This window comes from Leptodactylus fuscus, chromosome 5, assembly GCF_031893055.1.
Source record: "Leptodactylus fuscus isolate aLepFus1 chromosome 5, aLepFus1.hap2, whole genome shotgun sequence".
NCBI classification, from domain to species: domain Eukaryota; kingdom Metazoa; phylum Chordata; class Amphibia; order Anura; family Leptodactylidae; genus Leptodactylus; species Leptodactylus fuscus.
In genome coordinates this window covers 22,558,270-22,573,539 of record NC_134269.1, presented here as the reverse complement: position 1 = coordinate 22,573,539, position 15,270 = coordinate 22,558,270, and the positions used below count along the sequence as shown (strand labels likewise).

The 15,270-nt window shown below is 47.6% G+C and overlaps 1 protein-coding gene across 4 annotated transcripts in view; it reads left to right on the top strand.

The window, feature by feature from the left end:
- Positions 1 to 15,270, top strand: part of LOC142202504 (intercellular adhesion molecule 5-like) — a 57,307-nt gene that overhangs the window by 2,400 nt on the left and 39,637 nt on the right. For 3 of the 4 annotated variants that reach the window (XM_075272647.1, XM_075272644.1, XM_075272646.1), the window contains exon 2: positions 195 to 439. In XM_075272647.1, coding sequence (XP_075128748.1) covers positions 385 to 439 — 55 coding nt within the window. In that variant the 5' untranslated portion in view covers positions 195 to 384. The remainder of the gene's footprint in view (positions 1 to 194; positions 440 to 15,270) is intronic. The other variant, XM_075272645.1, reaches the window with a different exon arrangement.

The window sequence follows — 15,270 nt, the reverse complement described above, 5'->3', positions numbered from 1 at the left end:
ACAAGGACCCTATTTCTCAGCCCAAACATGTCCATCTGAATAGACCCTAATGTGAGAGTCCCTTTGAGTTCTCTATAACGTAGACACTTCTGCCTTCTGTAAGATAACATCTCTTAAGACCTCTGTCTCTAACACCTGCCAGACTTTATGCTGCGTCATATAATCCCGCCCACTTGTACGTCACTTTTTTGCAGATGTTTCTTCCATTCTGCCCAGCAATTAAAAGCAATCTGAAAGTCTCAGGGAAAAAAAAAAAAAAGCCATCAGTACATGTCTCACCGTCCGACTTCCTTCCATCTATTGTTGTGGCCAAGTTTGTGATAAGGGAAAGAGCTTTAGAAATTTTTGCTTCTCAACCCTTCAGTGATTCGCAACCGTTCAGCAATGAAGCTCCATCTACACTTTGTTGCCCTCAGCCTGGTCTCCAGCACTGTGTTGGGTAAGTCATCCATCATTGTACTACTTTACTCTCTCTATATGATACCTTAAGCTTCACATAGTAGACTATCAAGTTATAGGGCAGTCCAGGAAGCTGAGATACGGGGTGTTGTTGGGCAGGGGGCTCCTGATGGAGAATTGGTGGCTATCGAGGCGTTGTCTTCCTGACCAAATATTGGTCTTCTGGCTCTGGAAGTTAGAGGAATGAAATGACTTGGGAATATCGTCTATCCTCTAACATACAACAAACAGCGCCCCATAGCTCAGCTCCCCGATCACCTAGGGATATTTTTGGGTAATGGAGTCAGGTTTTATCTCTTTTGTCCTGTAATCAGACTTGTACTGACATGTCACCGTCTATCTGATCTGGGTTTCATTTCTTACATAGACCGCGGGATAATACTAAAATCGAAACATTCTGTTCTTGAATTTTTGGCATCAGATAAGAGTTCCAAAATTTCTACAGTTCTTAAAGGGATAATCTAATAAATGACTTGTCTATAAGATAGGCTGTAAAAAGTTTTACCTATCGGGCCCCAGGTACTGCTACCTATTGAGAGAATGGAAGACCAAGGACCTCCTTGTCATCTCCGCATATGGAGGGGAAGACTAGGAGGTCAGGTGAACATACAATGGTTGTCAAAAGTTTTGAGATTGACAAATTCTGGTTTTCAAAAAGTTTGCTGCTCCAGTGTTTTTGGATCTTTAGTCAGATGTTTTTTGTGGTTACTAAAGTACAATTATATGTATTTCATAATTTTTTACATGAATACATCAAGTTTTTGTAAAGACCCAATATCTTCAGTCTTGACCCTTCTTTTTCAAGACATCTGCACTTCACCCTGACATGTTGGATATCGTCTTCTAAACCAAACTAGGACCATAACACGCCAGTCTTGTATGACCAGTGCTTGGAGTTTATCACAATTTCCGTGTTTTTGTTTGTTAGCCCACTTTTTGAGGATTGACCACATGTTCTAGATGCAGTTGAGATCTGGAGATGACTTTTACCTTGTGTCATGGTGTCCATTATATTGGAAGGAGCATTGTCCATCACCAGATGTCTCCTGAATGGTTGGGAGAAGTTGCTCTTGAAGGGGGTTTTGATACAATTCTTTAGTCATAGCAGTGTTCTTAGGCAAAATTGTGAATGAGCCCACCCCCTTGTATGAAAATCAACCCCAAGAATGGCAGCAGGCAGGTGTCAGTACACACAGTAAGGTAAACCAGAGTAGACGCAAACACGAGGAGAACACACAACCTCATTGTAGATGTTGTCCTTGGTTGCATTCGAACCCAGGACTCCAGCACTTCAGTCCTGGTTAACAAAATTTTGGAGTTAGAGAGGGCACTGGATGACCCAATGGGTGAATGACTAGAAGGAAGGGAAGTGATATCAGACATATTATAGTTACTAGAGATGAGCGAACAGTGTTCTATCGAACTCATGTTCGATCGGATATTAGGCTGTTCGGCATGTTCGAATCGAATCGAACACCGCGTGGTAAAGTGCGCCATTACTCGATTCCCCTCCCACCTTCCCTGGCGCCTTTTTTGCTCCAATAACAGCGCAGGGTAGGTGGGACAGGAACTACGACACTGGTGACGTTGAAAAAAGTAGGCAAAACCCATTGGCTGCCGAAAACATGTGACCTCTAATTTAAAAGAACAGCGCCGCCCAGCTTCGCGTCATTCTGAGCTTGCAATTCACCGGGGACGGAGGTTTCCGTCCAGTTAGCTAGGGCTTAGATTCTGGGTAGGCAGGGACAGGCTAGATAGGAAGGAGAAGACAACCAACAGCTCTTATAAGAGCTAAATTCCAGGGAGAAGCTTGTCAGTGTAACGTGGCACTGACGGGCTCAATCGCCGCAACCCAGCTTTCCCAGGATCCTGAATGGAATACACTGTCAGTGTATTCCCGTATACCCGATATATACCCCCGATACCCGTTCCAACGGTGTGCCCCCCCACCTTCACCCCAGAAATACCCTGCAAGTCCCCTAGCAATAGAATTGGGGCTATATACACCCACTATTTTTGCTACTGCCATATAGTGCCATTGTCTCACTGGGAATTCAAAGAATATATTGGGCTTACATATAACTTCAATTCCAGGGAGAAGCTTGTCAGTGTAACGTGGCACTGACGGGCTCAATCGCCGCAACCCAGCTTTCCCAGGATCCTGAATGGAATACACTGACAGTGTATTCCCGTATACCCGATATATACCCCTGATACCCGTTCCAACGGTGTGCCCCCCCACCTTCACCCCAGAAATACACTGCAAGTCCCCTAGCAATAGAATTGGGGCTATATACACCCACTATTTTTGCTACTGCCATATAGTGCCATTGTCTGACTGGGAATTCAAAGAATATATTGGGGTTACGTGCACCCACAATTTTTGCTACTGGTATACAGTGCCATTGTCTGACTGGGAATTCAAAGAATATATTGGGGTTATAAATACCCTCATTTCTTGCTACTGCCATATAGTGCCAGTTTCTGACTGGTAATTCAAAGAATATATTGGGGTTATAAATACCCTCATTTCTTGCTACTGGTATATAGTGCCATTGTCTGACTGGGAATTCAAAGAATATATTGGGGTTACAAATACCCTCATTTCTTGCTACTGCCATATAGTGCAAGTTTCTGACTGGTAATTCAAAGAATATATTGGGGTTATAAATACCCTCATTTCTTGCTACTGGTATATAGTGCCATTGTCTGACTGGTAATTCAAAGAATATATTGGGGTTACGTGCACCCACAATTTTTGCTACTGGTATATAGTGCCATTGTCTGACTGGGAATTCAAAGAATATATTGGGGTTACAAATACCCTCATTTCTTGCTACTGGTATATAGTGCCATTGTCTGACTGGGAATTCAAAGAATATATTGGGGTTACAAATACCCTCATTTCTTGCTACTGGTATATAGTGCCATTGTCTGACTGGGAATTCAAAGAATATATTGGGGTTACAAATACCCTCATTTCTTGCTACTGCCATATAGTGCCAGTTTCTGACTGGTAATTCAAAGAATATATTGGGGTTATAAATACCCTCATTTCTTGCTACTGGTATATAGTGCCATTGTCTGACTGGGAATTCAAAGAATATATTGGGGTTACAAATACCCTCATTTCTTGCTACTGCCATATAGTGCCAGTTTCTGACTGGTAATTCAAAGAATATATTGGGGTTACGTGCACCCACAATTTTTGCTACTGGTATATAGTGCCATTGTCTGACTGGGAATTCAAAGAATATATTGGGGTTACAAATACCCTCATTTCTTGCTACTGGTATATAGTGCCATTGTCTGACTGGGAATTCAAAGAATATATTGGGGTTACAAATACCCTCATTTCTTGCTACTGGTATATAGTGCCATTGTCTGACTGGGAATTCAAAGAATATATTGGGGTTACAAATACCCTCATTTCTTGCTACTGCCATATAGTGCCAGTTTCTGACTGGTAATTCAAAGAATATATTGGGGTTATAAATACCCTCATTTCTTGCTACTGGTATATAGTGCCATTGTCTGACTGGGAATTCAAAGAATATATTGGGGTTATAAATACCCTCATTTCTTGCTACTGGTATATAGTGCCATTGTCTGACTGGGAATTCAAAGAATATATTGGGGTTACAAATACCCTCATTTCTTGCTACTGCCATATAGTGCCAGTTTCTGACTGGTAATTCAAAGAATATATTGGGGTTACGTGCACCCACAATTTTTGCTACTGGTATATAGTGCCATTGTCTGACTGGGAATTCAAAGAATATATTGGAGTTACAAATACCCTCATTTCTTGCTACTGGTATATAGTGCCATTGTCTGACTGGGAATTCAAAGAATATATTGGGGTTACAAATACCCTCATTTCTTGCTACTGGTATATAGTGCCATTGTCTGACTGGGAATTCAAAGAATATATTGGGGTTATAAATACCCTCATTTCTTGCTACTGCCATATAGTGCCAGTTTCTGACTGGTAATTCAAAGAATATATTGGGGTTATAAATACCCTCATTTCTTGCTACTGGTATATAGTGCCATTGTCTGACTGGTAATTCAAAGAATATATTGGGGTTACGTGCACCCACAATTTTTGCTACTGGTATATAGTGCCAATTTCTAACTGGGAATTCAAAATGCGCAAGGCTCCCGGAAAGGGACGTGGACGAGGCCGTGGGCGAGGTCGGGGGAATGGTTCTGGGGAGCAAGGTAGCAGTGAAGCCACAGGGCGTCCCGTGCCTACTCCTGTGGGGCAGCAAGCATTGCGCCACTCCACAGTGCCAGGGTTGCTTGCCACATTAACTAAACTGCAGGGTACAAACCTTAGTAGGCCCGAGAACCAGGAACAGGTCTTGCAATGGCTGTCAGAGAACGCTTACAGCACATTGTCCAGCAGCCAGTCAGACTCTGCCTCCTCTCCTCCTATTACCCAACAGTCTTGTCCTCCTTCCTCCCAAAATTCCCAAGCTTCACAGAACAATAACCCCAACTGTCCCTGCTCCCCAGAGCTGTTCTCCGCTCCTTTCATTGTCCCTCAACCTGCCCCTCCACGTCACGATTCCACGAACCTAACAGAGGAGCATCTGTGTCCAGATGCTCAAACACTAGAGTCTCCTCCATCTCCGTTCGATTTGGTGGTGGATGACCAGCAACCCACCCTCATCGACGATGATGTGACGCAGTTGCCGTCAGGGCATCCAGTTGACCGGCGCATTGTGCGGGAGGAGGAGATGAGACAGGAGTTGGAAGAGGAAGTGGTGGATGATGAGGACACTGACCTGACCTGGACAGGGGGGATGTCAAGCGGGGAAAGTAGTGTGGATGTTGAGGCAGGTGCAGCACCAAAAAGGGTAGCTAGAGGCAGAGGTCAGCAGCTTAGGCGAAGCCAGGCCACACCCGGAATCTCCCAAGATGTTCCAGTTCGTACCCAGCCCCGAAAAACTCCCACCTCGAGGGCACGTTTCTCGAAGGTGTGGAGTTTTTTCAAGGAATGCGCCGAGGACAGATATAGTGTTGTCTGCACAATTTGCCTCTCGAAATTGATTAGGGGCTCTGAGAAGAGCAACCTGTCCACCACTTCAATGCGCCGTCATTTGGAATCCAAGCACTGGAATCAGTGGCAGGCAGCAACGGCAGGACAAAGGCCGCCTGCCGTTCACGCCACTGCCACTGCCTCTGCCTCTGCCTCTGCCACTGCCACTGCTGACTGTGCTGGCGATGCACTCCAGAGGACGAGCCAGGACACCACTTCATCTGCCTCCGCCACTTTGTTGACTTCTCCCTCATCCTCCCCTGTTCCTGTCTTATCTCCTTCTCCTGCACCATCAAAGGCACCATCAGGCGCTTCTTTACAACAACCCACCATCTCTCAGACATTGGAGCGGCGGCAGAAATACACTGCTAACCACCCACACGCGCAAGCCTTGAACGCCAACATCGCTAAACTGCTGGCCCAGGAGATGTTGGCGTTCCGGCTTGTTGAAACTCCCGCCTTCCTGGACCTGATGGCAACTGCGGCACCTTGCTATGCCGTCCCTAGCCGTCACTACTTCTCCCGGTGTGCCGTCCCCGCCTTGCACCAGCACGTGTCACTCAACATCAGGCGGGCCCTTAGTTCCGCGCTTTGCACAAAGGTCCACTTGACCACCGACGCGTGGACAAGTGCATACGGACAGGGACGCTACATTTCACTGACGGCACACTGGGTGAATGTAGTTGAGGCTGGGACTGCTTCCCAAACTGGCCCGGTGTACCTCGTCTCCCCGCCTAACATTCCTGGCAGGGACACGAGAAGAACACCCCCCTCCTCCTCCTCCTCTACCGCCTCCTCCTCCGCCACCGCCTCCTCCTCCGCTGTTAGATTGACCCCAGCTACGAGTTGGAAACGTTGCAGCACTGGCGTTGGTAGACGTCAGCAGGCTGTGCTGAAGCTGATCAGCTTGGGGGACAGACAGCACACTGCCTCCGAGGTGAGGGATGCCCTCCTCGATGAGACGGCAATATGGTTTGAGCCGCTGCACCTGGGCCCAGGCATGGTCGTTTGTGATAACGGCCGGAACCTGGTAGCAGCTCTGGAGCTTGCCGGACTCCAACATGTTCCATGCCTGGCCCACGTCTTCAACCTAGTGGTGCAACGTTTCCTAAAGAGCTACCCCAATGTTCCAGAGCTACTGGTGAAAGTGCGGCGCATGTGCGCCCACTTTCACAAGTCGACAGTAGCCGCTGCTAGCTTAAAATCTCTCCAGCAACGCCTGCATGTGCCACAGCACCGGCTTTTGTGCGACGTCCCCACACGCTGGAACTCAACGTTTCAGATGTTGAATAGAGTGGTTGAGCAGCAGAGACCTTTGATGGAATACCAGCTACAAAACCCTAGGGTGCCACAAAGTCAGCTGCCTCAGTTTCACATCCATGAGTGGCCATGGATGAGAGACCTTTGTGACATCCTACGGGTCTTTGAGGAGTCCACAAGGAGGGTGAGCTCTGAGGATGCGATGGTGAGCTCTGAGGATGCGATGGTGAGCCTTACAATCCCGCTCTTGTGTGTTCTGAGAGAATCCCTGATTGACATCAGGGATAACTCAGATCACACAGAGGAGTTAGGGATAGCATCCGATCCGTCACAGCTGGAGAGTAGGTCCACACATCTGTCCGCTTCACTGCGTTTAATGGAGGAGGAGGAGGAGAAGGAAGAAGAGTTGTCCGATGATGTGATGGTGATACAGGAGGCTTCCGGGCAACTTCGAATCGTCCCATTGTTGCAGCGCGGATGGGTAGACATGGAGGATGAGGAGGAAATGGAGATTGAACTTTCCGGTGGGGCCAGAGGAGTCATGCCAACTAACGCTGAGTTCATGTTGGGGTGCTTTACAACCGACAAGCGTATTGTCAAAATCATGGAGGACAACCAGTACTGGATCTTTGCTATCCTTGACCCCCGGTATAAAAACAACATCTCGTCTTTTATTCCGGTAGAGGGGAGGGCCAATCGCATCAATGCTTGCCACAGGCAATTGGTGCAGAATATGATGGAGATGTTTCCAGCATGTGACGTTGGCGGCAGGGAGGACAGTTCCTCCAGTAGGCAACCAAGTTCTCACCGGTCCACACAAACGAGGGGCACACTGTCTAAGGTCTGGGACACCTTGATGGCACCCCCTCGCCAAAGTGCCGCCACGGAGGGTCCTAGTGTCACCAGGCGTGAGAAGTATAGGCGCATGTTGCGGGAATACCTTTCCGACCACAGCCCTGTCCTCTCCGACCCCTCTGCGCCTTACACGTATTGGGTGTCGAAGTTGGACCTGTGGCTTGAACTTGCCCTATATGCCTTGGAGGTGCTGTCCTGTCCTGCCGCCAGCGTCCTATCTGAGAGGGTGTTCAGTGCAGCCGGTGGCATCATCACTGACAAGCGCACCCGTCTGTCAGCTGAGAGTGCCGACCGGCTCACTTTGATAAAAATTAACCACCACTGGATAGAGCCTTCATTTTTGTGCCCACCTGTGTAAAGCACCCCAACATGAAACTCCATGTCTGTACTCAACCTCTCCAATTCCTCCGCATCCTCATACTCATCCATCATAAGCGTTGCACAATTCTGCTAATACTAGGCTCCCTCCACCCTGATTTCCCCCAACTCTGCTGGTTAGAGGCTCCCTCCACCCTGATTTCCACCAACTCTGCTGGTTAGAGGCTCCCTCCACCCTGCTTTCCCACAACTCTGCTGGATAGAGGCTCCCTCCACCCTGATTTCCACCAACTCTGCTGGTTAGAGGCTCCCTCCACCCTGCTTTCCCACAACTCTGCTGGTTAGAGGCTCCCTCCACCCTGATTTCCACCAACTCTGCTGGTTAGAGGCTCCCTCCACCCTGCTTTCCCACAACTCTGCTGGTTAGAGGCTCCCTCCACCCTGATTTCCACCAACTCTGCTGGTTAGAGGCTCCCTCCACCATGAATTGGTCCAAACTGGGGTTTTTAGAGGCTCCCTCCACCATGAATTGGTCCAAACTGGGCTGTTTAGAGGCTCCCTCCACCATGAATTGGTCCAAACTGGGGTTTTTAGAGGCTCCCTCCACCATGAATTGGTCCAAACTGGTCTGGTTAGAGGCTCCCTCCACCATGAATTTGCCCAAACTGGGCTGTTTAGAGGCTCCCTCCACCATGAATTTGCCCAAACTGGCCTGTTTAGAGGCTCCCTCCACCATGAATTGGTCCAAACTGGGGTTTTTAGAGGCTCTCTCCACCATGAATTGGTCCAAACTGGGCTGTTTAGAGGCTCCCTCCATCATGAATTGGTCCAAACTGGGGTTTTTAGAGGCTCCCTCCACCATGAATTGGTCCAAACTGGGCTGGTTAGAGGCTCCCTCCACCATGAATTTGCCCAAACTGGGCTGTTTAGAGGCTCCCTCCACCATGAATTGGTCCAAACTGGGGTTTTTAGAGGCTCCCTCCACCATGAATTGGTCCAAACTGGGCTGTTTAGAGGCTCCCTCCACCATGAATTGGTCCAAACTGGGGTTTTTAGAGGCTCCCTCCACCATGAATTGGTCCAAACTGGGGTTTTTAGAGGCTCCCTCCACCATGAATTTGCCCAAACTGGGCTGTTTAGAGGCTCCCTCCACCATGAATTTGCCCAAACTGAGCTGTTTAGAGGCTCCCTCCACCATGAATTGGTCCAAACTGGGGTTTTTAGAGGCTCCCTCCACCATGAATTGGTCCAAACTGGGGGTTTTTAGAGGCTCCCTCCACCATGAATTTGCCCAAACTGGGCTGTTTAGAGGCTCCCTCCATCATGAATTGGTCCAAACTGGGGTTTTTAGAGGCTCCCTCCACCATGAATTGGTCCAAACTGGGGTTTTTAGAGGCTCCCTCCACCATGAATTGGTCCAAACTGGGGTTTTTAGAGGCTCCCTCCATCATGAATTGGTCCAAACTGGGGTTTTTAGAGGCTCCCTCCACCATGAATTGGTCCAAACTGGGCTGTTTAGAGGCTCCCTCCACCATGAATTGGTCCAAACTGGGGTTTTTAGAGGCTCCCTCCACCATGAATTTGCCCAAACTGGGCTGTTTAGAGGCTCCCTCCACCATGAATTGGTCCAAACTGGGGTTTTTAGAGGCTCCCTCCACCATGAATTGGTCCAAACTGGGGGGTTTTAGAGGCTCCCTCCACCATGAATTTGCCCAAACTGGGCTGTTTAGAGGCTCCCTCCACCATGAATTGGTCCAAACTGGGGTTTTTAGAGGCTCCCTCCACCATGAATTTGCCCAAACTGGGCTGTTTAGAGGCTCCCTCCACCATGAATTTGCCCAAACTGAGCTGTTTAGAGGCTCCCTCCACCATGAATTGGTCCAAACTGGGGTTTTTAGAGGCTCCCTCCACCATGAATTGGTCCAAACTGGGGGTTTTTAGAGGCTCCCTCCACCATGAATTTGCCCAAACTGGGCTGTTTAGAGGCTCCCTCCATCATGAATTGGTCCAAACTGGGGTTTTTAGAGGCTCCCTCCACCATGAATTGGTCCAAACTGGGGTTTTTAGAGGCTCCCTCCACCATGAATTGGTCCAAACTGGGGTTTTTAGAGGCTCCCTCCACCATGAATTTGCCCAAACTGGGCTGTTTAGAGGCTCCCTCCACCATGAATTTGCCCAAACTGGGCTGTTTAGAGGCTCCCTCCATCATGAATTGGTCCAAACTGGGGTTTTTAGAGGCTCCCTCCACCATGAATTGGTCCAAACTGGGGTTTTTAGAGGCTCCCTCCACCATGAATTTGCCCAAACTCTGCTGGTTAGAGGCTCAATCCACCCTGATTTTCAAAACAAATGTTGGTGCCAACCTCAACTTACTACAAGGGCCAAATTCACTGCTGGTGACAAGCTCTCCTCACTGCAAGTGCCAAATACACATGTTTCAAGGTGTTTTCCTACTGTCAGAGAGGTGGTATTGAGTGTGTAAAGTGTGTAGTTGTTAGGCTGTGATGTTGGGGTAATAGAGGGTCTTTGGTGTGTTAGATGCCCCCAGACATGCTTCCCCTGCTGTCCCAGTGTCATTCCAGAGGTGGTGGCATCATTTCCTGGGTTGTCATAGTGGACTTGGTGACCCTCCAGACACGGATTTGGGTTTCCCCCTTAACGAGTATCTGTTCCCCATAGACTATAATGGGGTTCGAAACCCGTTCGAACACACGAACATTGAGCGGCTGTTCAAATCGAATTTCGAACCTCGAACATTTTAGTGTTCACTCATCTCTAATAGTTACCAATTTTAATTGTCCAGAAAGCTCCAATCCGAATATTTGGGATTATTCCCTTCCCAGCATCAGTGTCGGATACACTATACAGTAGATATAATGATGTGCAGTACATAACCAATGAAGTAACAGCATCTGACATGTATGTCTCTGGACCCGGAGGTACGTGGTGCCCCTGTAATGCCTCTCATATCCACCATTCAACTCTTTTTGCACCACGATCGATCCTGATCATGATCCTGATCATAGGACGGGTCCTCTATTTTGTGGCATGTTTGGCCAAGCAACATCCCAGAACCTTACTGGCCAACCTGAAGCTCCAAGTTCTGGGCCAGAATGCACCAAACCAGTACCATTTCCCCCATCTACTACCATCCTCCCACATACATAACTTTATATAAAATAAGATGCTGAATGTGAGTGATAACTTCCTCTCACAGACCACAGAGTTTGATATTACCCAGGAAATGATAGACAAGATGTATTAACGCTTTCAGGACTGAACCTCAAGATTTTTTTTATTTTTGCTTCCACTCATATGGAGAGCTGTAACTTTTTTGGTTTTCCATGTATGTAGTTCTATAAGGGCTTTCAGCCTGTACTATAAGGGCACTGTGCTGATCTGTGCAGACATTGTGGCTGGTGGGGTTATGGTTGGACTGTGGAGAAATTGTGGTAGGTGATGTTATGGTTGGATCTGTGGAGACATTGTGGCTGGAGGTGTTATGGTGGGACTGTGGAGACATTGTGGCTGGTGGTGTTATAGTGGGACTGTGGAGACATTGTGGCTGGTGGTGTTATGGTGGGATCTGTGGAGACATTGTGGCTGGTGGTGTTATGGTGGGACTGTGGAGACATTGTGGCTGGTGGTGTTATGGTGGGACTGTGGAGACATTGTGGCTAGTGGGGTTCTGGTGGGACTGTGGAGACATTGTGGCTGGTGGTGTTATGGTGGGACTGTGGAGAAATTGTGGCTGGTGGTGTTATGGTGGGACTGTGGAGAAATTGTGGCAGGTGGTGTTATGGTTGGATCTGTGGAGACATTGTGGCTGGTGGTGTTATGGTGGGACTGTGGAGACATTGTGGCTGGTGGTGTTATGGTGGGACTGTGGAGACTGTGGCTGGTGGGGTTCTGGTGGGACTGTGGAGACATTGTGGCTGGTGGTATTATGGTGGGACTGTGGAGACATTGTGGCTGGTGGTGTTATGGTAGGACTATGGCTAACATCTACTTCCTGAGGTGCTCAGGACCACACCAGCAGTGCCCGGTGGTATATGGGATGGGACTGAATACTTTCTTCTTGAGAGGACGGACTCTTCTCCTGTACATGTGTCCTCTGACACGAATCGTGCACATCTGTTGGTCCAGTCCAGTATCTGGATGGAAATTACCCGCCATACACAGAACCTCCATATACCACAAAATACTTGTACATCAAACATTTACACAGTATAAACTAACAAGAAAAGTATGTTTCCAGCTCACCGTGTTGTTCGATTGTATCGTCCTGGGAAGCACGGAATTGAGCGGACCCGAGCCAGCAACACTTGTATAGCAAATAACAGTAAAATCCGGCGTCCACCAGGCGATATTAAGTTGAAATATAACTTTTATTTTCTTCCAATAAAAAATTTACATGGTAACCACAGGGAGTAATTATGACTACAGCGACATAGCAAAGCTACGCATTTCAGAACAAACGTGTTCCTTCCTCAAGGTAAACAAAACTAACTTCCCGCTGACTATTTAAAAAACACACTCCAAAGAATCAAACCCACCAGGTTTAGGGTAGAGTCAGTGGTTTAATTGGGCCGGAACACGCTAGAACTCAGTTCCAGCATAATAAAAAAAAGTCTGGTAATTTCTTAGTTTATACCGTATAATTTATATGGTATAAACTAAGAAATTGTCTGACCCACAATGCGGAACATAAAAAACACAGATACTTACCTCTCCTGGCTCTGGAAAGGCTTCAGGCCTACTTGGGTCCCAGACGTCACATGGGCGGGCGTTTGCATCCTCATGCATCGTCACGCAAGCCCCTACTCATGAGATGGCCGTCATGCATCTGCGGGGAGTGCGTCGGAAGCAGGGAGAGGTAAGTACCATAACAGGTTTTTTTTTGTATCCTCCCCGGGTCCTGGGTCACTGATTATTATACTCTGGGGTCTGAAAAGACCCCAAAGTATAATAATTGTTCATAAGTGTCTACAATCGGGAAGCATAAATACTGTGTGCAAGGGCCACTATGGCCCATAATACGGGGCCATAATATGGGGACTTTGCGCGGGGGCCCCTATGAGGCAAAAATTATGTCCCATAGTTGCCCCATAAATTATGCAGCATAATACTTTGTGCAGGGGTCACTATGGGGCATAATAGTGTGTGCAGGAATGTAGGGGGGCTGTCAGTCGGTCTGTCAGGGTCTTCAGGGGACTGCTGTTATTCCAGATATCCCCCTGAAATTTTTTCCCAATTTAAGCCTGGGTACAGTTACCATTTAATGTAGGCCTTGATCACACATCTTCAGGATTAGGGTAGAGTGTACTTTTAGTGTCAGGCCTCGCTCATGCAGGTTTAAGGTAAATTTTCCTTTTACTGTATTGGTCGCACATCGTCAGATTCTGGGTAAATTTTAATTTTAGTATAAGCCTTGATCATGCATCTTCAGGATTTAAGTAGAGTTCTCTTTTAGGGTGCACTCACACAATGTCTTTTGGCTCGTAATGTGCCACGTAGATGCCACGGGATCTTTTGCGGGACGTATACGCTCCCATTGTTTTCAATGGGAGCCGGTACCGTATACGCGGCGCTATTTTGCAGTCGTGATTTTGCAGCGGCCGCAAAATAGTGCCGCGTATACGGTACCAGCTCCTATTGAAAACACTGGGAGCGTATACGTCCCGCAAAAGATCCCGTGGCGTCTACGTGGCACATTACGTGCCAAAAGACATCGTGTGAATGCACCCTTAGTGTAGGCCTTGATCCCACATCTTCAGGATTTTGGTAGCGTTCTCATTTTAGTGTAGGCCTCGATCACTCATCTTCAGGATTTGGGTAGAGTTCTCTTTTACTCTAGGCTTTGATCACATATCTTCAGGATTTGGGTAGCATTCTCTTTTGGTGTAGGCCTTGACCACTCATCTTCAGAATTTGGGTAGTGGTTTGTTTTGGTGTAGGCCTTGATACCACATCTTCAGGATTTGTGTAGAGTTCCCTTTTAGTGTAGACCTTCATCCCACATCTTCAGGATTTGGTTAGAGTTCCCTTTTAGTGTAGGCCTTGATCCCATATCTTCAGGATTTGGTTACAGTTCTCTTTTAGTGTAGGCCTTGATCCGACATCTTCAGGATTTGGGTAGAGCTCCCTTTTAGTGTAGGCCTTGATCCCATATCTTCAGGATTTGGTTACAGTTCTCTTTTAGTGTAGGCCTTGATCCCACATCTTCAGGATTTGGTTAGAGTTCCCTTTTAGTGTAGGCCTTGATCTCACATCTTCAGGATTTCGGTAGCGGTCTCTTTTATTGTAGACCTTGATTGCAAGGTCCAACTTGAAAGAACATTTATTTACTTCCCACTTTCCATAGCAAACATCTCCCCAGAGACAAACCTGCCAAGTAACCAGCCATGACGTAAGAAAATTCCTTCCTGCCATAGAAAAGACAATCATATTTCTTGTAAGAACAACATTCATGCTGGATAAACATCTCTGTGATTTTCTTCTTCATATTACATTCAATCTGTCAACACAGATTTCCTGAGAAAGTTGCACCACTGACCTGCAATCTGTCAAATCTGCCCCCCCCCCCCCCCCCGAGGGCTCAGGCCTTGGGCCATAAGAGCAGAATGTGGATGACAAGAGTTGGACTTCTGTTCCTTTGCTCACATTGGTTTTATAGCTGTGTATACCTACAATTCACCCCCGAGGTTTGGAAATCTTGAGTTCTGTCTTTACTGGTATAAGTATATACTCGAGTATAAGCCGACCCGAATATAAGCCGAGGCCCCTAATTTTACCACAAAAAAACTGGGAAAACTTATTGACTCGAGTATAAGCCGAGGGGAGGGGGGGGGATGCAGCAGCTACTGGAAAATTTCAAAAATTAAAATGGTCGGAGTTTTTGGGTGCAGTAGTTGCTGGTGCTGGGGAAGGGGAGGGGGTGTTTTGGTTGTCTGTCTGCCCCTTCCCTGAGCTTGAGGGCTGGGTTTTTTTCCCCCTCACTTGGAATTCAGTATGGCTGACTATTGTTAGGAGTATTTAGGTTCTTTACTTTCTATTTTTCTTACCTGGGGAGTTTTTGGCTGCGCAGTGTCTGGGGTGGCATCCTGGCGCTGCGGGGTTGTCCTGTCGTGAGTATTGGTGCACACCTTCTGACTTGCACGTGCGCACTGTTGGTAGGCAGCTTTATCTCCTGGTTGATTAGTCTGTCCTCCCATTTGCACCTGGGAGGAGTGGTCTCTACTCTGTATTTAAACCCATGCCTCCCATGGTTCTGTGCTGAGTGTCGCTTTTACAGAGCTAGGCCTTAGCAGGAGGAGTAGGTGGTGTTCTGG